The sequence below is a fragment of the Nomascus leucogenys genome, chromosome 14 (assembly GCF_006542625.1).
Source record: "Nomascus leucogenys isolate Asia chromosome 14, Asia_NLE_v1, whole genome shotgun sequence".
In the NCBI taxonomy this organism is placed as follows: domain Eukaryota; kingdom Metazoa; phylum Chordata; class Mammalia; order Primates; family Hylobatidae; genus Nomascus; species Nomascus leucogenys.
The window spans coordinates 77,786,402-77,809,795 of NC_044394.1; the positions used below are offsets into that span (position 1 = coordinate 77,786,402).

Below are 23,394 nucleotides of genomic sequence, written 5' to 3' on the forward strand. Positions count from 1 at the left end.
AGCTATTGATTATTGCCACAATTTCAGAGCCTGTTATTGGTCTATTCAGAGATTCAACTTCTTCCTGGTTTAGTCTTGGGAGGGTGTATTTGTTGAGGAATTTATCCATTTCTTCTAGATTTTCTCGTTTATTTGCATAGAGGTGTTTGTAGTATTCTCTGATGGTAGATTGTATTTCTGTGGGATCGGTGGTGATATCCCCTTTTTCGTTTTTTATTGCATCTATTTGATTCTTCTCTCTTTTCTTCTTTATTAGTCTTGCTAGCGGTCCATCAATTTTGTTGATCTTTTCAAAAAACCAGCTCCTGGATTCATTAATTTTTTGAAGGGTTTTTTGTGTCTCTATTTCCTTCAGTTCTGCTCTGATTTTAGTTATTTCTAGCCTTCTGCTAGCTTTTGAATGTGTTTGCTCTTGCTTTTCTAGTTCTTTTAATTGTGATGTTAGGGAGTCAATTTTGGATCTTTCCTGCTTTCTCTTGTGGGCATTTAGTGCTATAAATTTCCCTCTACACACTGCTTTGAATGTGTCCCAGAGATTCTGGTATGTTGTGTCTTTGTTCTCGTTGGTTTCAAAGAACATCTTTATTTCTGCCTTCATTTCATTATGTACCCAATAGTCATTCAGGAGCAGGTTGTTCAGTTTCCATGTAGTAGAGCGGTTTTGAGTGAGTTTCTTAATCCTGAGTTCTAGTTTGATTGCACTGTGGTCTGAGAGACAGTTTGTTATAATTTCTGTTCTTTTACATTTGCTGAGGAGAGCTTTACTTCCAACTATGTGGTCAATTTTGGAATAGGTGTGGTGAAACATATTAATATTTATAGGCATAGATGTGGATATAGATAACAAAGAAGAAAAGTAGGTATCAAAACAATTTAAGAGGACAGTATCACCTATAGAGGAATGGATATTAGATGAATAATGAAATTCTTAACATCAGCAATGGAAACCAGAGACAGTAAAATTCAAAGTATTGATTAAATAACCAAGAATTTTATGCCAAGTAAAACAAGGGAAAGTGCCAAACAAATTTGAGAGTTTACCACCAAATGGCCCTCAGTAAATAGATTCTGAAGGATATGATTCAAACCAAAGGAAAATGATCTCAGATGCATGGGCTGAGTTTTAAGGAGAAACAGTAGAGCTAAGGTAACGATGTGACAATCTAAACAAACCACTGATTATGAAACAAAGATAATCTGCAGGGAAAATAAAGCAGACTAGATTTAAAATGCCAAGTTGCAGTCACATGTAAGTTGGAAGGGGGAATGCAAGGCCTGTGTATTGTCCAGGAGAACACTATGGCTGTTGAGTCCCTTTAACTTATTAATATGTATGAAATAAGGCAAACACCAATAGAATAGATCAGTGTATACCTTCAGTGGAAGTAGAGAGAAAAGAGTCCAAATGAAGGAAGAGAGGAGCAAGTAAAATGGAGCAGATCAAATGTTCAAAATGTGATGTTAAAAATAAAACCAAATCACTAATCACAATAAACATAAGTGGACTAAATTCTCCAGTTAACATTTTGTTTTATTTTAGAAGCAAAACAAAATTCAGCTATGTGCTTATTACAACAGAAACACCTAAAGCACAGAAAGATTAGAAGTCAAACAGTGGAAAAGATAGACCAGGAAAATATTAACCCAAAGCAGGCAAGTATAGTCATATTAATATCAAAGGAGAATTCAGGCAAAAAGTATTACTCAAAATAAGGAAATTTCTTACATAATGATAATTCCACTTACTGGGAAAAGGTACTGATTCTAAATTTATGTATGTATGTATATGAATAGTGTATAGCCTCATGATATACAAGGCCAGACTCACAGAATTAAAAGCAAAAATTTTAAATCCATCATCATCGTAGAAGATTTTAACACATGTAGATCAAACAGACAAAAACAGTAAGAAAGTAGAAAATGTGAACAGTGAAACTATGGAGCTTGAATTAATGGGCTTTTACTGCATCTGACATTTGGAAAAGACACACTTCTTTCAAGCACACATGGAACAGATGCGGGGATTGACACGCCCCAAACATAAGGCTCGACCAATACACGTCAAAGGATTGAGATCCGCCTGACCACATTTCTTACTGCAATGCAATTAAGTTGGAAAACAAAGCATGTAAGATAATTAGAAAAGTCCACTCACTTGGAAATTTAATAACACATCAATGTATGGGTCAAAGGAGAAATTGTAATTGAAATTAAAAGATTTCACCATGTAGTTTTTTACATCAGACACATGGGATACAATACTTGGAAGGAAACATAGAGCATTAAGTGCTTGCCTTAAAAAAAAAAAATGAGAAGGCTCAAAATAGAGCTAAGATCTAATTGAATCAAAGGCCCACAGAAGTAAAAAGAAGGAAATTAAAAGGACAGAAACTAATGAAATAGAGAAACACACAAAAGCGATCAACAAAATAAAACCAAAAACTATGTATTTGAAAAAGCATTATTCATTTTTTTAAAAACACACAAATGGAATGAAAAAAAGAACATAACTGCAGATGCTACAGAGAAATGCAAGAGGGAATAAGAACTGCTCTCAACACACTTCAGATCTTTAATATAGTGGATGACTTCCTAGAAAGACAGAAGTTAGCAAAAGCAACTCAAAGAGAAACAAAAAATCAGAGTCATCCTTTACCTGTAAAAGAAATACAACCAACAGTCAAGATTTTTCCCATAAAGAAACCAAGTCGAAATAGCTCTACCTGAATGCTACTAAACTAAATTCAGGAAACAACAATTTCATTCTCACCATTCTTAGACAAAGAATAGTAAACAAAACACTCTCAATTCATTTTATGAGGCCAATACAGCCTTGATACCCAAACTGCAAGAACACAACCAGCCAGAGAACTACAGGCCAATCCAACCTCACTTTATGAACATGGATGCAAAAATTCTGAACAAATATTACCAAACCAGATCCAGCAATGAATAATAAAAGATGATACATCATGATCAAGTTGGGTTTATTCCAGCAACTTGACTACTATTAGAATTGTTATTAATAAAATTCACCTTAGTAACAGATTTAAAAGGAAAACTTAGTAAAGAAAAAAATAGAATTAAACATCCATATAACATATGACATTAGAAAAGTCTTAGCATATTTTTAGAAGGAAATTTTTTTAACTTGATAAAGGACATCTACGAAAAAAAATCTAGCAAGTACAGAGTTAAGGCACATAGAAAGCAGTCCCTTTAAGATAAGGAATGAAGCAAAGGTCCTCTGTCAGCCCCTTCACTCCTCTTTAAGATTGCATTGGGATTTGAGCCAGCTCAGCATAGTCAAGAAAAAAGAAAAGTGTTAAGGGTGGGAATGTAAAATGGTACACTGCTATAGAAAACAGCATGGAGGGTTCCTCAATTTTTTTTTTTTTTTTTGAGATGGAATCTCGTTCTGTTGCCCAGGCTGGAGTGCCATGGCGCAATTTTGGCTCACTGCAACCTCTGCCTCCTGGGTTCAAGCGATTCTCCTGCTTCAGCCTCCCTGGTAGCTGGGATTACAGGCGCCCACCACCATGCCCAGCTAATTTTTGTATTTCAGTCCACTTCAGCCTCCCAAAGTGCTGGGATTACAGGCGTGAGCCACTGTGCCTGGCCTGGTTCCTCAAAAAATTAAACATAGAATGAATATATGATCCAGCAATTCCAAAGAGAATTGAAAGCAGGGACACAAAAAAATACTTGCACACCTGCGTTCATAGCAGCATTATTCACAAGAGCCAAGAGATAGAAGCAGCCTGAGTATCCATTGATGGGTGAATGGATAAGCAAAAGTGGTCTATCCATACAATGGAATATTCTGCCTTAAAAAGGAAGGAAATTCTGATACATGATGCAACATGGATGAACCTTGAGGTCATTATGCTAAGTGAAATAAGCCAGACACAAAAAGACAAATTACACTACTTGTATAAAGTCCCTAGAGTGGACATTCATAGAGACAGAAAGTAGAATGGGGGTTGCCAGGGGGTTGGGGGTAGGAATGGGGAGTTGGTGTTTAAAGGATACAGTATCAGTTTGGGAAGATGAAAAAGTTCCAGAGATGGATGGATGGTAGTGATGGTTGCACAACAATGTGAATATACTTAGCCACTGAATTGTACACCTGAAAATGCTTAAAAGGGTAAATTTTATGTATATTTCACTACAATTTTAATTTGTATGGATCCTCAAGGAAGAAAAGAATGGCCTTTGTTTATGATTGCCCGTAACACCACTGCTCTGAATCCAGTGCTTCCTACTGGGCCCAGGGTTATTGACTACATAGGGTTTCTGAATGGAGGTGTCAGAGGCTATCTGCAAAATTGTAATTTTTCTGAGGAAAAGAGCAAAAAGCTTTCATCAGACTGTCAGAGGAGTCTGTAACACACAAAAGTCTAAGACCTGTTCTGAGTTGCCCGCTCATGCTGTTAATCTCCTCTCCCACCTCACCCCCTGCAGTTCTGCATAGTCTGGGACCAGACCCCTTCCTATCAGCAAAGGCTCAGATTCTTCACTCACCTCCCCCGTCTTATCCTCCCTCTCCTCACCCAAATACCACCTTTTCTTTCATTCACTCAGGTTGTTTACAATGCAAAGAATATTCTTAAATATGTCTTAAATTCATGGAAAGAGGTTTTATTTTTAGATTAACTGTGGCTCTGACATCAACCAAATTTCAGGTTTTTTTCTGTTGCCCTTCATTTCTTGGATGGTAACATTAAACAGGTCCAGCTGTAGCTCAGAACCAGAAAGGTTCTCTGTCAAATGATTGGAATCCTCCACGTTCTGTAACCACAGGTTATTTTCAACTAGCTTTTCTTGCTGATTGTATGCCTTGCATTTCATGTAGACTGTGTTCTAACAAACTGAAGACCTCTCACTCAGTCCCGTGGTCTGCCTGGGTGGTGGTGAGGAATCTCACGGTGGTAACAGAGGGTGCCTCTCAGATGCAACTTCAAAACATCAAGGGAACGAGAAATGTCACCAGCTTAATTTGTGCCAAAATGAATTCTGAGACTTTTCTTTTTAACAAAATGCTTTATTTCTATTTTTAAATGAGATGCATTTTAGGCATTCCCATGAAATATCAAAAGGCATTTACATGTGTTGTTTTAACTCTTCTTTTTTGATTACACAAAGTAGGTAGAAAAGATCTGCTGAAATAGAACAAATCAGAAACCAAGTAGTGTAAGGCATTAGGAGATACAGGAAGAGAATCGCTATTTGCTTCTTGTACAGCGTGTGGCAAGTCATGGTTAGTAGTCATCGTAGTTGACACTGGCTCCATGCCTAAAGCTGTAGGGGCTCCGGGGACCAATTGCAGAGTCTTCATCATAGTGACGTTGGTAGTAATCGCCATAGTACTCATGTCCATTTCTATCTCTGTTAAGCCAATAGGTGATGTCATCTTCAAATTTCTGGAGGAAAAGAGAATGATAGAGAATGGATTTAAGGGCACACAGTACCCAAAGACCGAATCTTACCTATGGCTTTTCTCCATGGTGGTTTTTCTTCAATGATTAACAAACCTTAGTCACTCCCTGTTATCGTATTCTTGTGCTTAGAGGCCAAAACAGTCAGCAGTATTCACTGTGATAAAAGCTATCTTTTCCCAAAGGAGCGCAGGCCCATACCTTTGCAAAATATTTGCTAAGTGTACTCCAGACTTAAATGTTTTTCTCTCTCGGTAAATCAAATGGACAGCTGCCCAAACACTGTAACAACTTGGCCTGACCCTCAGGCCACATCTCACCGTGGCAAACACTGTCTTATCTTCCTACCCCATTCCTGTGCCTGGCCTTTTATATTGCATGTAGTAGATGCTTAATAAAATGTTGCCTGAGTTAGATCAACCACTGCATTGGCCTATTATAGTGCCAGGGCAGAGAACTGGGGGTACATTTGATGGTGACTCTTATACCTGTGTTGTTGGTTAGAGAGTACACAGATGCATTTATTTATTCTGCAAACGCTCTGAGATGGGCACCATGTGTCATGCCCTGTGCTGGGCACCGGAGGGCTGCCAAAAACAGAGTCTCTGCCTTCAAGAAGCCTACTGTTCCTGAGTGACAGATATGAGAAGAGACAGTTGCAGATAATAAAAGGGATAGAGAAGCAAAAGCTGAGTAAGTAGTGTAGAATGATGCCCAGGTTTTTGGTTTGGGCAACTGATCTTGGCTATTAATACATTCTTTTTAAAGGAGAGACTAATTTTTCTTTGGTGGTGGTGAAGGTGCAATATTAATTTAGACTAGGACTCACGGGTGTTGATGCTCAGAACGTGGCAAGAGATCTAGTGTGAGAGCAAAAAGGCAGAGAGATGACAGATGGGCTGGGTGAATGGGTCATGCCATTGGGGTACAGGGCCAGTTTTTCTCCAAGCATGGCCCATGCACCCCTGCATCTAAATCACAAATGCAGGTTCTCAGGCACCAGCCACTCCATGCCTCCTGCATGGAACTTTCTGATATAGGGACTCAGCAACCTGTTATTATTTTAACAAGACTGCCAATGAACATTAATTAATATTGAGAACTTTGTGAGGCTGGAATCCCCAGCCTAGCCCGTGTCTGTGGTCTCTGGGGCTCAGTGGTAATCCACTCTTGGTGGGTAGCGGGCCAGCTAGTGCTGGGCTAAAGAGGATGATTCCAATTTCTCACTACCATACTCTATACCTGGGGTCTGAATCATCTGAGCCCACCGCAGCCTCTGCTTTGGGAAGGAGGACACCGACTTCTTTGGCTCCATCTCGTTTTGCTTCTCCCATAATACAACATTTTTGGCCATGGGTGAAACGATCTTGCCTCTTGGGTTTTCTCATTTTATTTTATTCATTCATTTATTTTTTAAGAGGGAGTTTCACTCTTTCACCCAGGCTGGAGTGAAGTGGCGTGATTTCGGCTCACTGCAACCTCCACCCCCCACCAGGTTCAAGCGATTCTCCTGCCTCAGCCTCCCGAGAAGCTGGGATTATAGCCATCCGCCACCATGCCTGGCTAATTTTTTTGTATTTTTAGTAGAGACGGGTTTTTGCCATGTTGGCCAGGCTGGTCTCCAACTCCTGACCTCAGGTGATCCACCCATCTCGGCCTCCCAACATGCTAGGATTACAAGCATGAGCCACTGTTCCTGGCCTCTCATTTTACAAATTTGCTTACAGTTTTAGCTTAAATATGTATTTTCAAAAATTTTTAAAAATGTTTGATGAATACAGAAATAATGTAGACTAAGATTTTAAAATCTGTATGTGAGAGAAGAGCATAGACAAAGAAGATCATATTCCTTTGCCAGAGACCACTAGTGACACTTGGATGTAGCCATTGTACTCTTTTTAATGCATATTAAGTTACTGTAATCTTATTTGATCCTCATCTTTATTCTAGTTTTGTCACCCGACATTATTTGAGCAGTTTCTGCATGTTAAACTCTCTTTTTTTCTTTTCTGAGACAGAGTCTCATTCTGTCGCCCAGGCTGGAGTGTAGTGGTATGATCTCAGCTCACAGCAACCTCTGCCTCCCGGGTTCGAGGGATTCTCCTGTCTCAGCCCCCTGAGTAGCTGAGACTACAGGCATGAGCCACACACCTGGCTAATTTTTTGTATTTTTAGTAGAGACGGGGTTTTGTCCTGTTGGCCAAGCTGGTCTTGAACTCTTGACCTCAGGTGATCCACCTGCCTTGGCCTCCCAAAGTGTTGGGATTACAGGCGTGAGCCACCATGCCCATCCCTGCATGTTAAACTCCTAATGCCCATTTTAATGATGGTCATCAAAGAAATGCAAATTACTGAAAGAGGATATAGCATTTTCATCTATCAAGTAAGCAAACATATATTTTTAATTTTCAGTGAGAACACCAGATGCTGCTGAAGATTCCAGAAAACTGTTGCTCTTACATGTGACTCACAGGAATGTGCAATTTGACAATACTCAGAGATACTTAAATGTGATTCCACCCTTGCCCCAGGAGCCTCACTGGGAAGAATGTGGTCTAAGTAAGAGGCAAACTGTACAGAGATGCAAATAATAGCACCTGCCTTTTGGGTTGTTGTGAATGTGAAGTAAGTTCATACCTCTAAGTACTTAGAATCATGCTTGGCTCAGAGTTTGGCTATACATGTTTACCTATTTGCACAGAAAAAGAAAAAAAAGCAAAAAGACACTTAGGGAACAAGTAATATGTCCAATGGTTGGAAATGTGAAGGAAATTATGGTATAGCCACATGATTTCATTTTATGTAGCCATTAAAAACGATATGTCGAAGGGGTTTAGTTTTTTCTTCACCTACTGCAGTATTGTGTATACACCGTCTAAATGAATCATGTGCCCGTTTTGAAAAACACATCCGACTGCCCAATTGGAGGTCCTGCCCATGAAAAGCCCATTTGCTCCCTGGTGGGGCAGCAAAGGCCACGGGTCCTCCCTCTATGTCTCACACAGGGAGCTCAGCCTCCGCAGTCACCATGGACGGATGCCCATGCGGCCGCGTCTATGACTTCCATGGGCTGCCGTCTCACCTCCACATGCACCCCAGCTGGGAGCCTAAGATTATAAACTCTTTGTCTTTCATTCAATGAATACGTCCACCAATGCCGTCTAGGCACATGAACTGTAAACCATCTTTTCCTATAAGTGCATTGACAAATTTTCCCCAAAACCTCTACAAAGACCCATCCTCTCTTTACAGGTCCTTTTTCATCTCTTTTCATTATCATCATAGATCCTGGCATCCCTGTTGTTTCTGACAGTCTTCAAGGTAAAAGTTAAAAGGTTTTGGGGGATTGTGAGTTATTTTAAGGATACTCTGGCAAAACTGTTCAGCCAAGTTAAAAGGGTTCCCAAGAAAGTCAGATTCTCGATGAATCTAGGTCCCCGCTGTTTTGGTTCATGACTGCCCTGGGTTCTGCCTCCTGAATGTACCCTGGTGGAAACTTCCAGCCATCGCCCTTACACCGTAGGTAACATGATCCAGTGCCTGATAGCACTTGGCATATGATGGGGCTCTTACTCTAGGAATGAACAGCAAAGCTGAATTTTCTGCTTCCTATTTCCCCGAGCCAGGCCTCCTGCCACCCTGCCCTGTAGAAGCCAGGCCTGCAGCCGGAGGCAACACCTACCGCTTCATCAAAGCCCATGTAGAGAAACTGCTGGTACCACTGCTGCACCTCGGGCCGAGTCCGGTCCCACAGCTGCCGCTTCTGGCGCTTCAGGCTGCCGAGGAATTCTTTGGCTTTGTTCTCATCAACGGCCACTTTAGTCTTAGTTGGAACAGGTGCTGAAATCATCAATTCCCCATCCCCAAAGCACAAAGAATGATTTCCTTCCTCACTTGCGGTGAATCCCTGTTATACATCCCATCCCCCACCACCGTGTGTAGGAGGGTTTTGACTCTCAACTTCATTCTTACTTGCATGTGACAATGTGACACAGCTTCATAGATTCTGTCACCATGCTTCCTGTTAGTAAGTGCTATTTGGTACAACCCTATAAAGGGGCATGGACTAAACTTCAGCCTCTAGGTCCTCAGGGTAGAAACGAAATTCAGCTCATCCCCTGCAGCCCACTCGCGCCCGGGACCCAGGACTTTCCCACGGGCAAGTGGCCCACCCCTCAGGCTCCGCATTCAGGAAACAGACTGGATATCTAGTGCCACACAGGTATACAGGTATACGGGCATGTCCATTGCATATGTCAACACAAGAGGTTGTGCTTGGCTCGGGAGATTTTGTAAGAAAAAGGAACTGGAATGATGAACCCCGGGTGAGCAGGGACCAGACCCTGCCCAACAGTAGAGCTGATTCTCACACCAGGCTGCTGGGACACCGAATCCCCTTAAGCCAATGCCTCTCTGCACCTCACAGTCTGACCATTGATGCAGGATACTGACACGCACCCTCACACTGCTGCTGCTAACGTCTTTCCATCACAGTCTCAATTGTTGAAATGGAACCACTTCTGCAAGATGTGCTCGAGGAAGCCACTGTGCCATTAGGCATTTTTCTCCTGCTGTCACGTTTTCAGCCTCTGTCCCTGTATCTATAAAAGTGGATGGACAGCCCCTCTTGATGACGTTAGGAAAAATACACAGGATCATGGAAATGCAGGCCTCGTGCATTTGTTGGTCATATGGATAAATATCAGCAGGGTCTTTTGTTTGTTTGTTTACAATCCCTTCAGGGATTGTAACAGTGTTTTGTACACAGTAGGTGCTCAGTATGTGTTTCTTGATTTGAACTGAGTCAAGGCTGCGGGATGCACACCTAGGAGTTGTGACTGCCTCAGCAGCTTGCTCACCTATGACAAACTGGCTCTGTGAGGGTGTTGTTCATCCCTGGGCATCCGTGAGGTGAGGCTCTGGCCACCACATAGCACAGGGAGGGGACCCTGTGAGCTAGCTGCCTCAGAGATTGGGGGTGGGCCAGGGCTTCATGGGTGTCTGGAAAGCCAGGAAAAGATGCTGGGACCACCCCCAAGCTTGTTCTCCAGCCACCTGTGGGAGGGACCCTGAGCAGCAACTGGGGAGTGTGGGAAGAATGACTGAGGACCCCACTTCAGGGAGGAAGTTCAGCCTGCTAGAATCCCCCGTAAACTAGGAGGGAAAGAATGACTAAATGGTCACATCAGAAGTGTGGTCACACTTTTTCATTTCTAAGGGATTCTTAATTTTACAGATAAAGATGATAGTTGGGAGAGGGAAAATGACATTCACGAGACCCCACAATTGATCCACCTGATCTGATTACAGCAGGTCCAGAACCTGTGTGTTGTGACCCCCCAGACTGTTCAATTTCTATGACATTTTGCTGCTCTCACATTTATCTTAGATGCATTATTCAAAACAGAGGCTAATAACAAGAAAGGCTTTCCTGTTTGAAACCCTTCCCCAAGAGCTCATCGGATACACGGACTACCGCCACACTGCTGTTCCACGCCTGCCCCACCAACTGAGGATTATGTGCGCCAAAGATAGTCTCTAAAGTGCTTCATGGTCCTAAAATAAATAGCATGCAATTAACACTGTACTACTGTTTCTTTTATTTTTGAGTCCACACTGACAGGTTTCAGAAAAATAACCTTCAGACATTTACTGGCAATAATATTTATCTAATAAAATACCACACCACATACCCACAGAATAAGCCCTTCATATCTGCTAACCTTTTAAGGAGTAAACACTTTTGATTTTCCAAATACAAGACTCCAGTGAGCACAATCCATATTGCCATTTTATTTCCATCCAGTTAAGAATGCATCCCTTATCCATTCGGGGTATATTTACCTTCTCGTTTTTGAAGCATCAGCTTGAGTTTATTTCCACTTATGCCACCTAAAGAAATGAAAATCGAAATCCATATCAGAGTTACACTGCTCCCTTCAATTTATCAAAGGCAAAAATCAGAGTGGGAAAAAAGAACTGCGGGCCCCCGCCATGATTTGACAACTTGGTAACATCACAGTATTACTTAATGCTTGCTGTATTCCCTGTCCTGCAGGACAAACAATTCAGGCTGCCCATGGCTAATACTGGTGATAATGACCACAGCCGACCAAGGGCATTATGATTGGAGCCAGTCAGAGTGATGCTGTTCTTTTAGCCCTGTGTCTTACTATGAGGTGCAGCCATCTGTCATGTGCATCCTCCCGCAAACTTTCGCTTCACGGTGTAATACGTTGAATGGTGAATAGTGTCCTCCCGAAACTCCTATCCACCAGAAACTCATGAATGGGAGTTTATTTGCTTATTTGGAAATGGGGTCTTTTCAGATATAATCCATTAAGGATCTCAAGATTTTCTTTTTTTAATTTTCTTTCTTTTTTTTTTTTTTTTTTTTTTTTTTACAGCCTTACCCATCACTGAGAGGGTCTCAAGATGTTATCATACAGGATTTAGATGGATAGAAATCCAGTGACTGGTGTTTTTATAAGAAGAAGAGAGGATCCAGAGAGGTCACCCATGTGAAGACAGAGGCAGGCAGAAATGGGATTCAGGCTCCCACACGCTGGGGAACTTGCCTTCGCTCTCTAAAAGTGCAGCCCGGTTTTGTAGCTTGCCCAGATCACCCTAAAATCAAGCATGATTTATACCACTTGCTGTTATTTGTATTCACTTTTAAAAGTGTTTCTGATCAGCTCAATCGTTGTTAACAGAAAATACCTTGTCTGGCCTGATAGAACACATGCCTTCACCCAGCGAACTGGCTTGCAGACCTATAGAAGCCTCTGACCCTTAACTGTTGCATGCAGACATGCTGACATCGTAAGTAGTGAGTAGAGCATCTTCGGGTGTAAGGAACTGGAGTCAGGCCCCAGGATGGAGGTAATGGTGACCACTTTCTCAGCAGGGTTCTTAGCCTCTCCTTCCATGGACAGGCTCTAGGGGGTCTAGAAAGGCATGTAAAATTGCGTTTGCATCTGCAAAGGCACAGTTTTCTGGGAATAGGAACCATAGCTTTTGCCAGACTCTTAAAAGTGTCTGTGACCCAAATAAAATTAAGAACCCCTGCTTTGTTTGTGAATTATACATTGATAAAGCTGGGGGGAAAAATAAATGTTTTAAAAGAGAACCTCTGCATAAAGAATTTACTATGGAGTTGGGGAGAAAAATATATCCATAGCCAAGAGTTACAAGCTGGCTGCCCTACCTGAGGATGCATTTTATTAGCATACCCAGTGTTTACAAATTTTGAATTTGAATGCCTCTCAGCCCAAGTCACTTAGCACACCCATGGTCCCTAAGCAGCCACCTAACCTACTAGCCTCCTGTAGCATTTGGATTAAAGTACTACCTAGCTGCCTTCAGATTCATTGGGCCATCCAGGGAGCCTGCTGGCCTGCCCTCTGGGATGGGACAGGGAACCTGCTAGAACTTAAGTCTATTTCCTGCTAAGTGCCTCCCTCGTGATTCACAGGTAGGGTGGCCACACTTTCTGGCTGTCCAGGGACAGCCCTGGTATATACCTCTTGTCCTTGTAAATTAATGATAGTGCCTCCTTTTGCTCTCAAAAGTGTTTCAGCTTGGATGATAAATTACATGGCCACCCAATTTTTCGAGGTTTAATGGCATGGAAATGGCTTCATAAGATCTCTAGGGACCGCACTGAAGGGCCAGGGAAGAGAGGTGGTGGTTTCCCTCGCACCTTCCCTATGAGAACTGGGAGTCTGCTGGGTGGCGAGCTAAGGTATCAGCGTAGTGCACAGCAGCCTGTGGGAGAGCTGCAGTGGTTTTTGTTGTCTGTGCTCAAGTCGGTCTACAGTGATGTAGTTGTTTAAAAAGCAATTGCAATTTTAGGCTGTTTAATAAAGGATACTTAAAAAAAAGAAAGTAACTGTCCTGTCGCTGTTTCATCACAGCTCTGAACAGACCTCCCCTCTACTATTTGGTTCAGTTCACATCATCTCACTTGAAGAAGGTCGTAGAAAAACTGGAGTTGTGGTCAAAGGACAGTGTCCAGAGAGGACTAGGGCCCAAACATGTGTTATATGAGAAGAAATTAAAGGAATTTAGTTTAACCTAGAGAAATAAAACTTGTGGGGCCGGGTGTGGTGGCTCACACCTGTAACCCCAGCACTTTGGGAGGCCAAGGCAGGCACATCGCCTGAGGTCAGGAGTTCGAGACCAGCCTGGTCAACTTGGTGAAACCCTGTCTTTACTAAAAATACAAAAAATTAGCCGAGTGTGGTGGTGCATGCTTGTAGTCCCAGCTACTCGGGAGGCTGAGGCAGGAGAATCACTTGAACCTGGGAGACGGAAGTTGCAGTGAACCAAGATAGCGTCACTGCACTCCATCCTGGGTGACAGAGTGAGACTCCATCTCAGAAAAAAAAAAGAAAGGAAGAAAGAAAGAAGGAAGGAAGGAAGGAAGGAAGGAAGGAAGGAAGGAAGGAAGGAAGGAAGGAAGGAAAGAAAGGAAAGAAAAAGAAAGAAAGAGGAAAGAAAGAAAAAGAGAAAGAAGAAAGGAAAGAAAAGAAAGAAAAGAAAAAAAGAAGAAAGAAAGAAAGAAACAGAGAGAAAGAAAGAAGAAAAAGAAGGAAGAAAGGAAGGAAGGAAGGAAGGAAGGAAGGAAGGAAGGAAGGAAGGAAACTTGTGGGAGGAGAGCAAAGGCTTTGAGGGGCCACTGGGCCATAGGTTAGGGCATGAAGTAAGGTTTCTAACACCCAGACAGACAGCCACCCAAGATGGGACAAATGGCCTTGGGGGGTTTGAGATTAAGAGTTGCTGGAGGCATCTGAGCATAAATAAACAAAGATGAGCACTTGACCAGGCTACTGTAGAGGGGATTTTCTAATTAGATGGGGGTGGGACTACTGTTAAACCCTCTACTTCCCTTCCAAACTTAAATTCAATGAAGAAATCTATGAAAATATTTGCCAAGGGAGACAGATATGTTCCTTGGCACTAATAATAGCATTCATTAATGTCTTAACATTTGTCAGTCTCTAACAGCTCACAGGGTAGTGCATACAGAATTAAGTATGGCCCCTCCATCTGTTTGCCTTCTGTAAAAGTGTTTAACAATTAATGAATGAAATGTGGTTTGATGTTGAAATAGACATTGGGTGTAGGCATTTGCTATGAGGCTGCAATTTCCTGCAGCAAATGTATGTCACTATTACTCCAGAAACAAACCTTAGCTATAGACTGAAAAGCACAAATAAGTCCCAAATTATGAATTATGAATGCTGCTACTGTGCCAGGTACTACACACTGAACTCCATATCAGTACATATAATTGGACACTACACTAAATTTGTTTGAGGAAAAGAATAAGGAACAATAGAATAGCTGTGATTTTTTTCTGTATTACGGATTTTTCACCCAATATCATCAGTTGTTCATTCGAGACTGCAATAATAAGCACTCCTGAATTTATCCAATCCAGTTGCCTAGTATTAGCTCTCCCAGCAAATTCAGAGCTGCAAAATGCTCCTTTGAAGGAGCTTAATATTAATACATTGATCAAGAAGGGGCCACGGTTGTTTTCTTTATTAAATGTTTGTGAATGAGGAAGGGCGTGGTGGTTCAAGCCTATAATCCTAGCACTTTGGGAAGCCGAGGCAGAAGCATCACTTGAGCCCAGGAGTTCGAGACCAGCCTGGGCTACATAGTGAGACTCATCTCTACTAAAAATTAAAAGCAAAAAAAAAAAAAATTGCCAGGCATGGTGTCACACACCTGTAGTCCCAGCTACTTGGGAGGCTGAGGTGGGAGGATTGCTTGAGCCCGGGAGATCAAGGCTGCAGTGAGCTATGATCACACCACTGCACTCCTGCCTGGGCAACAAAGTGAGACCCTGCCTCAAAAAAAAAAAAAAGTTTGGAGGTGGCATAAAGAGTCACCTTTGGGATTACATAAAGATTTTCACTGTAGGCTGGGCATGGTGGTTCATGTTTGTAATCCCAGCACTTTGGGAGGCCAAGGTTGGCGGATTACCTGAGGTCGGCAGTTCGAGACCAGCCTGACCAACATGGAGAAACCCCATCTCTACTAAAAATACCAAAAAAAAAAAAAAACCTTAGCTGGGTGTGGTGGCACATGCCTGTAATTCCAGCTACTTGGGAGGCTGAGGTAGGAGAATCGCTTGAACCCGGGAGGCAGAGGTTGCGGTGAGCCAAGATCATGCCATTGCACTCCAGCCTGGGCAACAAGAGCAAAACTCCATCTCAAAAATATATATATATATTTTAATTGTATAAGAACTTTCACATCCCAGCTCGGTGATGATATTTTAACTGACTTCTATCACTGAGTTATTGGTATAAACTAAATAAAATACAAGTCCTGAAAATAAATGGCTTGTAGCCAGTGCTCACTCGACTTATTCAGATGTGCTTTTTCCTTCTTCTTCTTCTTCTTCTTTTATTTATTTATTTTTTTATTTTGCGACGGAGTTTCGCTCTTGTTACCCAGGCTGGAGTGCAATGGCACGATCTCAGCTCACCACAATCTCCACCTCCCAGATTCAAGCGATTCTCCTGCCTCAGCCTCCTGAGTAGCTGGGGTTACAGGTATGTGCCACCACGTCCGGCATTTTTAGTACAGACAGGGTTTCTCCATGTTGGTCAGGCTGGTCTCGAACTCCCTACCTCAGGTGATCTGCCCCCCTCGGCCTCCCAAAGTGCTGGGATTACAGGTATGAGCCACCGAGGCCGGCCCAGATGTGCTTCTTAAAATGGGAAGAACAAAGAGTGGGAGGCAGGTAAACCATACAATGGGAAATGACTGACTAGCTTCACCTGTGATTCTAATGTGGAACAGTAATCCTCCTCACCTGAACAGACCCCACCACCTCTCCTGCTGTTCTAGCAACCCTGGGGCTGCATCCTAGGGCTCCTACTGAATGTCCCCTGCCTCTTCTCACCTGGAGTTCAGTTTTCATACCTGTTTTGAATGAGCACAATACAGAAACTGAGCAATCGAGTGAGCCTCCCTTTCACATTAGGCAGTGCCCAGCTGCTTTGCAGTGGGACAGCGCCAGTCTCAGGCTCTTGGGCAAGTCACTTCATACACCGGTAACTCTGAGGTCACAATCCCTGCCTCCCCAAGGTGTAAGCTTCAAAGGCAGTCATGTGTCCTTGAGGCCACTTGTGAACCATAAAGGTTCCTCCTACCCAGTGAAGGTGGTAACTCAGGACAAACCACGGCTTCAGATTATGGTTCCTAAAGTGGGGCCTGTGGAGCCCAGCGTTCAGATATCGGAGCACCCATCATTCTAGGTGTGCGTATGAATGCACGTTTTACAGAGAGCGAGCGGGGAATTTTGGAGTTTTCAACCGATTCGCTGGGAGCTCCACGAAGCAGAAAAGATTAAGCATTACTCCTTTAAGAGCCTTTCCCCTCTCTGGGGTGTGAGGCCTGTGCCCAGCTTTGCAAATTGCAACTTGACCACCTGGGAAGCGCAAGTCAACTCGGTTGCCAAGCGACTGCCTGGAAGGGAATCGCGGTGATGATGCCATTTGCCTCCTCTGGGTTACCAGCTGCGTAAAGCCCCCACAACCCCTTTGCCCCTTACGTTACACCCCGAAACACTACTTGCCCACCCTTCGGACGCCTGGCCCTCCTTGCCCAAGGTTGCCCGGGAGATCTGAGACCCTGCCCTTGACCCCGGTACTCTCTCCACCCGCACAAGCTCACCACTTCGCACTCGTGCGAGTGCAAAACCCCAGACCCGGTCCCCTACCACCCCCTTGGCCCTGCCTAGGCTAAGGATGTGTCCCTACGCCGCCACCCCATCACCGATCGCTCTCCCCGGGCACCCTGGAAGCGCCACACGGGGCCAACCCCTGGCGCAGCTATCAATCAGCCTGGCATCGCCCCGCTCACCTGGGCCCCAGCACAGGAGCAGGAGCAGCGCCAGCCCGGTCAGGGCCAGGACAGCAGGCCGCGCGGGGGAGGTGGCCATGGCGGCGCAGCGCGAGCCGGAGGGTGAGGGGCGCACTTGGAGCCGCTGCGCGGGAGAACTGGGCGCGGGAGAGGGGTGCGAGCGGGCAGGCGCGGCCGCGGGTTATCCCTGCGTCGCTGCCGGGGCGGGACCTAGTGGGTGGGCGCCGCGCCAAAGGGCTGAGGGCCAAGCAGCTGCGCCCAGCGCACGGGCGAGCACCGCCGAGGTCCTCTCTCCGGCCCCGGCCCCAAGGGGAACGCAGACCCTGGGCTCCAAGGCCAAGGATGCTCGGCCACGGAGAACCGCCGGCGGCGGGGCGCCGCGTGGCCAGCGCTGCCCGCAGCGAAAGCGGTTAGGACAAGCTGGGTTCCGGAGACCCAGGGAAGGGCACAAGGCATCAGGAGAAGGGACGAGGCCCCCTGGCCACTCAGAGGGAGGACTTGCCGGATCCCAGCGCTGGGGTGTCTCCTTGGCTCCCCCACTTCTTCCGCCCGCCCCAGCCACGCCACTGTTCCCCTTACTCCTCACCCCTTCCTTCCCCATCTCCCTCCCTCCCTGCTTGGGGGCCTTGCTTCTGCCTGATTTGTAAAGTGGGCTTTGGAATTTCCTTAGTTCAGAGCTGCTCTTAAGGATGCCTTAGGCGGGGCTGTTTTTTGAGATATTTTGAAAGACTCCACAGTCTGGGTTCAGAGCTGCAGTCCAGGAGATCGTCTCACCCAAACTTCTCCAATAGAAAAGCCTCTGAGAAACCAGGAACCTGGTGCCCTGCAGCTGTGAGCAAAACCACTGCTTCCCTTTGCCCACTCTGTAATCCGGGCACACTTCAGCAAGCGATGTTAAGGTGATACCCAAGGGAAACACAGAACTGCATCCCAGTAACGGGCCTGTTCAAATGTAGAGGACACGTGAAAGGCGGCGTAGTGAACAAAAACTAGAACAACTTTATCCCAACGGACTCTGAGCGGGTCACCTAATTATTCTCTCCAGGCCTGGGCTACAAAAGGATGGTGATGTGAGATTACCTTTCCTGTGTTCCCATCTCAGATCTGCCGTGAAGTGAGCTGATTACCTCTTTCCTTCACCAAGGTTCTCACTTATTTCCCGCCCCCCGAGACGGAGTTTCACTCTTGTTGCCCAGGCTGGAGTGCAGTGATGTGATCTCACTCACTGCAACCTCTGCCTCCCGGGTTCAAGCGATTCTCCTGCCTCAGCCTCCTGAGTAGCTGGGATTACAGGCATGCGGCACGAGGCCTGGCTAATTTTGTATTTTTAGTAGAGAAGGGATTTTACCATGTTGTCCAGGCTGGTCTTGAACTCCTGAACTCAGGTGATTCACCCACCTCGGCCTCCCAAAGTGTTAGGATTATAGGTGTGAGCCACCGCACCGGCCAGTATTTTTATAGCCTCCAGCGGTAAGCACTTAACTATCTCTCCATATAATTAGCTCTCCATGCAATGCAGCTGAATTTCTCCAGCAGGAAGGAGAAAGAAGTCTTCTAACATTGAGTTAGTAAAGACAGATGGTGGCCGACCAAAGAAAAAAGTGCGAAGTGGGTCTGAGTTAAATAATGATACTGCCCAGGGTGTCAGAGACAATCAGAAGAATAATGTCACGCATCTAGTTATCTTGGGGAAGTGCTTCTAAACCCTTGAGGAAACTGTAGAATAGGGAATAGGAGTTTTAAAAGTAACTAGGCATGTATTTACTTTTGCCTGAGGACAAGAAATTTATCATTACAAAGAAAAATCAAGGCACATAAAAAGCTAATGTTCTGTTTGGATTGGTTTAGAACATACATTAAACATAATGGCTGTAATCTCTTATTTATCCTGTGGAGTTCATCCCCCTTACCACAGATTGCTACCAATATCTGCTTCTAATATGACATTCAAATTCTCGTGACTTAATGTCTTGTGACATTCAAATTCACCATGACTTAACGGGGGTCATGGTGGCTCATGCCTGTAATCCCAGCACTTTGGGAGGCTGAGGAGAGCAGATCACTTGAGGTCAGGAGTTCGAGACCAGCCTGGCCAACATGGTGAAACCCCCTCTCTACAAAAATGCAAAAATTAGCCAGGCGTGGTGGCTCATGCCTGTAGTCCCAGCTACTTGGGAGGCTGAGGCAGGAGAATCACTTGAACCCAGGAGGCGGAGGTTGCAGTGAGCCGAGATCGCACCACTGCACTCCAGCCTGGGTGACAAAGCGAGATACTATCTAAAAAAAAAAAAATTATCTGCACTTAATCGGGATATGATCAGAGAGGGTTCTATAGCAGGGAGCCTCTTACTGTGCCTTCAGAGGGGCCGCTAAACTCATGTGTTCAGCCTGGAGACACTATGTCAGTTCTTATGCTGATATCTAAGTTCCTTTTCATCTGTCTATTTGTTCAACGATATTTACTTATTGTCTTAGTCCATTTGGGCTGCCAAACAAAATACCGTAAGCTGAGTAGCTTATAAACAACAGAAATGGATTTCGCACAGTTCTGGAGGCTGGAAATCCAAGACTAAGGCCCCAGCAGATTTGGTGTCTGGTCAGGCCCTGCTTCCTACTTCCTAGATGGCACCTTCTTGCTGTGTCCTCATATGGTAGAAGGGGTGAGGGAGCTCTCTGGGGCTCTTTTATGAGGTCATGAATCCTACTCATGAGGGATCCATCCTCAGTACCAGATCATCTCCCAAAGGCCCCACCTCCTAACACCTCACTTCAGGAATTAGGATTTAATGTACGAATTTAGGGGAGACACAAAAATTCGGTTTGTAGCACTTATAAAATGCTAACTACATGTGAGACACTATTAAAGGTCCTTTTTTACTAGTCACTTAAATTTGTCATCCCTTTCATGTACAAGACCCTCCTTTCTCCCACTGCTAAGTCTGGTCTGATTTTTCATTCTAGTGTTTCTCAAACTTAGTCTGAAAATCCCAAGGGGCTTGTTAGTGCACATTTCTGGGTCACATCCCCTGGAATTCTGTAGGTCTTGAGTGGGGCCCAGGTGTTTCCATTTTGTTTTTATTGGCTTCTAGAGGATGCTGGTATCAGTAGTCCTCAGACTGCACTTTGAGTAACTCAGTTCATTCAGCTCTCCACCAAAACTCACCTGCTTCCTAAAGTCTCTACCTGGCCTCACTCAGTTTAATAATGCACAGTTTCTTTCCCTTGATATACCATACCAAATGAACCCCAGGGCCTTCGTTTCTGCCATGTGACAGTAGCTAAGGACGCGGGCTTTGGGTTCCAGTTCTTTCTGCATTATGCACAAACTGTGTAATTAGATCACCTGTCCTCTCTAGGCCAGAGGTAACATGGGGGCAATATTATCTATCACACTGGGATAAGAGATCACATGCACAGAGCCTGGTGTACAGTAAGCACTCAACAAATGTTAGAAATTATTTTCAGTACCGAACTCCCTCTGGCCTCTGAGCTCCCCACCCAGTGCTCTTACACCTCTCTCATCCTCCCTTCCTTTGGCCAGGAGCTGTCATTGTGGACGATTCCAATCCACTCCACATATCATTGTCACACATTGTCAGATTGACCTTCTCAAACACAGTCCAGACATGGCGCTCCCTTCCTCCACATGCCTCAGGGGCCTCAGTGGTCCTCCCTCTGTGGCTTCCAATTCACAGATACCTGGCAAAAGCGGATAGAGGACTGTAGGAAGTGCCATCACCCTGCGAGCGTGCCATGAGCTGAATGCACACAGGGGAAAGGGGGCAGGGTCTAAGACGGAGTTGCCTTTGATTATGAGAGGCCTCAGAGAGACCAATCACAGCAAGGCCGGGTCCATCTTGACTCTGCCTCCAAGGAGCCAGCAGTAAGAGAGATTTGACAGCCGAGTGGGCTTCATTTTAACATTGCTAAATATTTTAGGTGTGAAAATGGTACTTGCAATTTTAAAGCCCTGTCTATTAGAACTATACACTGAATTTTTATGGGTGAAATGTATGGGATTTCACTTAAAATAGTTCAGGAAAAAGATTGGCAAACAGAGATCATTCTTTTGCCAGGAAACCACTTACACAGTCCTTGACTCCTAATTATTATGTGTTTGGGAGCTATGGTCTGAATGTTTCTGTCCTCCCAAATTTCATGTGTTTAAATCCTAGCCCCCAAGGTAAGGGTATTAGAGGTGGGGTCTTTAGGAGGTGATAGGGTTGTGAGGGCAGAGCCTTCATGAATGGGATCAGTATCCTTTAAAAAGAGTCCTCTAGTGAGCTCCCTCTTTCCTTCCAACATGGGAGAACAAAGTGAGAAGGCGCCATCTATGAATCCATGAGCCAGGAAGTGAGCCCCCACCAGACACCAAATCTGCTGGTGCCTCCATCTTGGACTTCCAGTCTCCATAATTGTGGGAAATCCATTTCTGTTGTTTATAAGTCACTTGGTCATGGTATTTTGTTATAGCAGCCTAAACAGACTGAGACAACAGGGGATTACTATGCTATTCTCTGTTTGTACATCTTTATACATTTTCATAATAAAAACTTAAAATATAGACTCCTAGTGGCACTTCATTAACTATACATATGTAAGAATACATAACATATACAGAGACCTTCAGACTCTCTAGTTAGCCCTTAAACATGTACAACAGTGATTTTTTTTTCTTATGCTTCCTATAGTTTTCCTAATCTCCCCAAAACTCAAAATATGTGTATCTATTCTCTGCATCTTCACAGGTTCATGGCTTTACCTACAACATTCCTAGTTTCTGGGATGCCTTTGGGCCCTTATCTCTGCTAGTCAAAACCCTACTGTTGCAGTTACCAATCACTGCTTCAAAACTGATCCCAGATTTAGAGGCTTAGAGAACAACCACCATTTTATTATGCTCACAATCCTGGAGATCAGGAATTTAAGAAGGGCTCAAGTGAGCGGTTCTTCTGCTCCATGTGGTATTGACGGAGATCATCAATGATACTCAGCTGGCAGATGGGCTGGACTTGAGAGTCCCAGACAGCTCCACTCACCTGTGTGGCACCTTGGGACGGATGGCTGGAAGGCTTGACTCAGCCAAGATTGTCAACTGAAGTGCCTACATGTGGCCTCTCCAGCATGATGGCTTAGGATCCCAGAGAGAGTATTCCAAGGTCAGATATTCCAAAAGACAGGAAGAGGAAGCTGCCAGTATTTTTATGTCTTGGCCTGGTAACTGACATAAATCAATGCCATTGTATTATATTGATCAAAGCAGTTCACAAAACCTACAGGCATTCAGGAGGAGGGGTATAGATTCTATTTCTCAAGAGGAGGATGTCAAAGGGTTTGTGCACACCTTTCATCTGCCACATTTACCCACCTTTCAAGACCAAGCTCTGATGCTACCTCCTTCAGGGGCTTTCCCTGCTTCTCCGTTCAGGCCAGGACCACATTTTCTTTCTTTCTTTTTTTCAAAAGAAAGTGTGGTCCTGGCCCAAAAACCTTTGGCTCCCCTGAATGTTTTCCTATCTTAGATGTATTTGGTGCCTTATTTCTCTTTTCTCCCTTGGATTTTAATGTGTTCGCTCCTCAATTTGTTTGTTCTCTTTTTGAATTACCTCATAGAACCAAACACCCTGTATTTAGTTGATGAGGGAATAAATGTCATCTAAAAGTGGATCTATGATTACACAGATCATGTATAAATGAGATTATTTCATATGACCCTGCTTGTGTTTTCTAAAGTTTGATATTAGAAAAGTGTGTGGTACATATAACAATAGCTCACAGCAGCAGCCAGGAACAGTGACAAGGAAGGCCCACTATGGAGGGAGAACCCTGCCCAAGGCCAGCCTGAAAACTGCCTAAACAAGGGACCGGCAACCACAGGGTTAACATTCATGCTCAGTGGTGTGTCCTCAAAACTCCTTTCCTGTTTATTAAGCAAGTTTCCATGCTGGAATTTTAATAACTTGTGCCATTTGCCATTTGAAATAACTAACTGAAGCCAAAGTCAGGGAAAGGGGGAATGTTTCCTTTCAGTCTAAAAAAAATATTGAGAAGCACAAAGTTCTTATTATAT

At 44.2% G+C, this 23,394-nt stretch overlaps 1 protein-coding gene across 2 annotated transcripts; it reads right to left on the minus strand.

Moving 5' to 3' along the window:
- Positions 1-5,023: 5,023 nt before the first annotated feature.
- Positions 5,024-17,665, minus strand: ECRG4 (ECRG4 augurin precursor). 2 transcript variants are annotated; one of them, XM_003277435.3, is made up of 4 exons: positions 17,325-17,665; positions 11,283-11,330; positions 9,121-9,278; positions 5,024-5,423 (listed from the first exon to the last, which is right to left on the minus strand). In XM_003277435.3, the coding sequence occupies exons 1-4, from the start codon at positions 17,401-17,403 to the stop codon at positions 5,262-5,264; spliced, it is 447 nt and encodes a 148-aa protein (XP_003277483.1). In that variant the 5' UTR covers positions 17,404-17,665; the 3' UTR covers positions 5,024-5,261. The 2 variants fall into 2 exon arrangements, with proteins under 2 accessions (XP_003277483.1, XP_030683816.1); XM_030827956.1 differs by lacking the exon at positions 17,325-17,665 and adding an exon at positions 11,852-12,779 and having other exon boundaries at positions 5,029-5,423.
- Between the last annotated feature and the right edge of the window lie 5,729 nt (positions 17,666-23,394).

Bases quoted from the DNA above. Each gene is read 5' to 3' on its own strand.
- ECRG4 (XM_003277435.3), bottom strand. From the start codon at position 17,403: ATGGCCACCTCCCCCGCGCGGCCTGCTGTCCTGGCCCTGACCGGGCTG. The intron at 9,279-11,282 runs GTAAATATACCC...TGATGATTTCAG, and splicing joins GATGCTTCAAAAACGAGAAG to CACCTGTTCCAACTAAGACT. The intron at 5,424-9,120 runs GTAGGTGTTGCC...CTTTTCCTCCAG, and splicing joins ACATGGGCTTTGATGAAGCG to AAATTTGAAGATGACATCAC.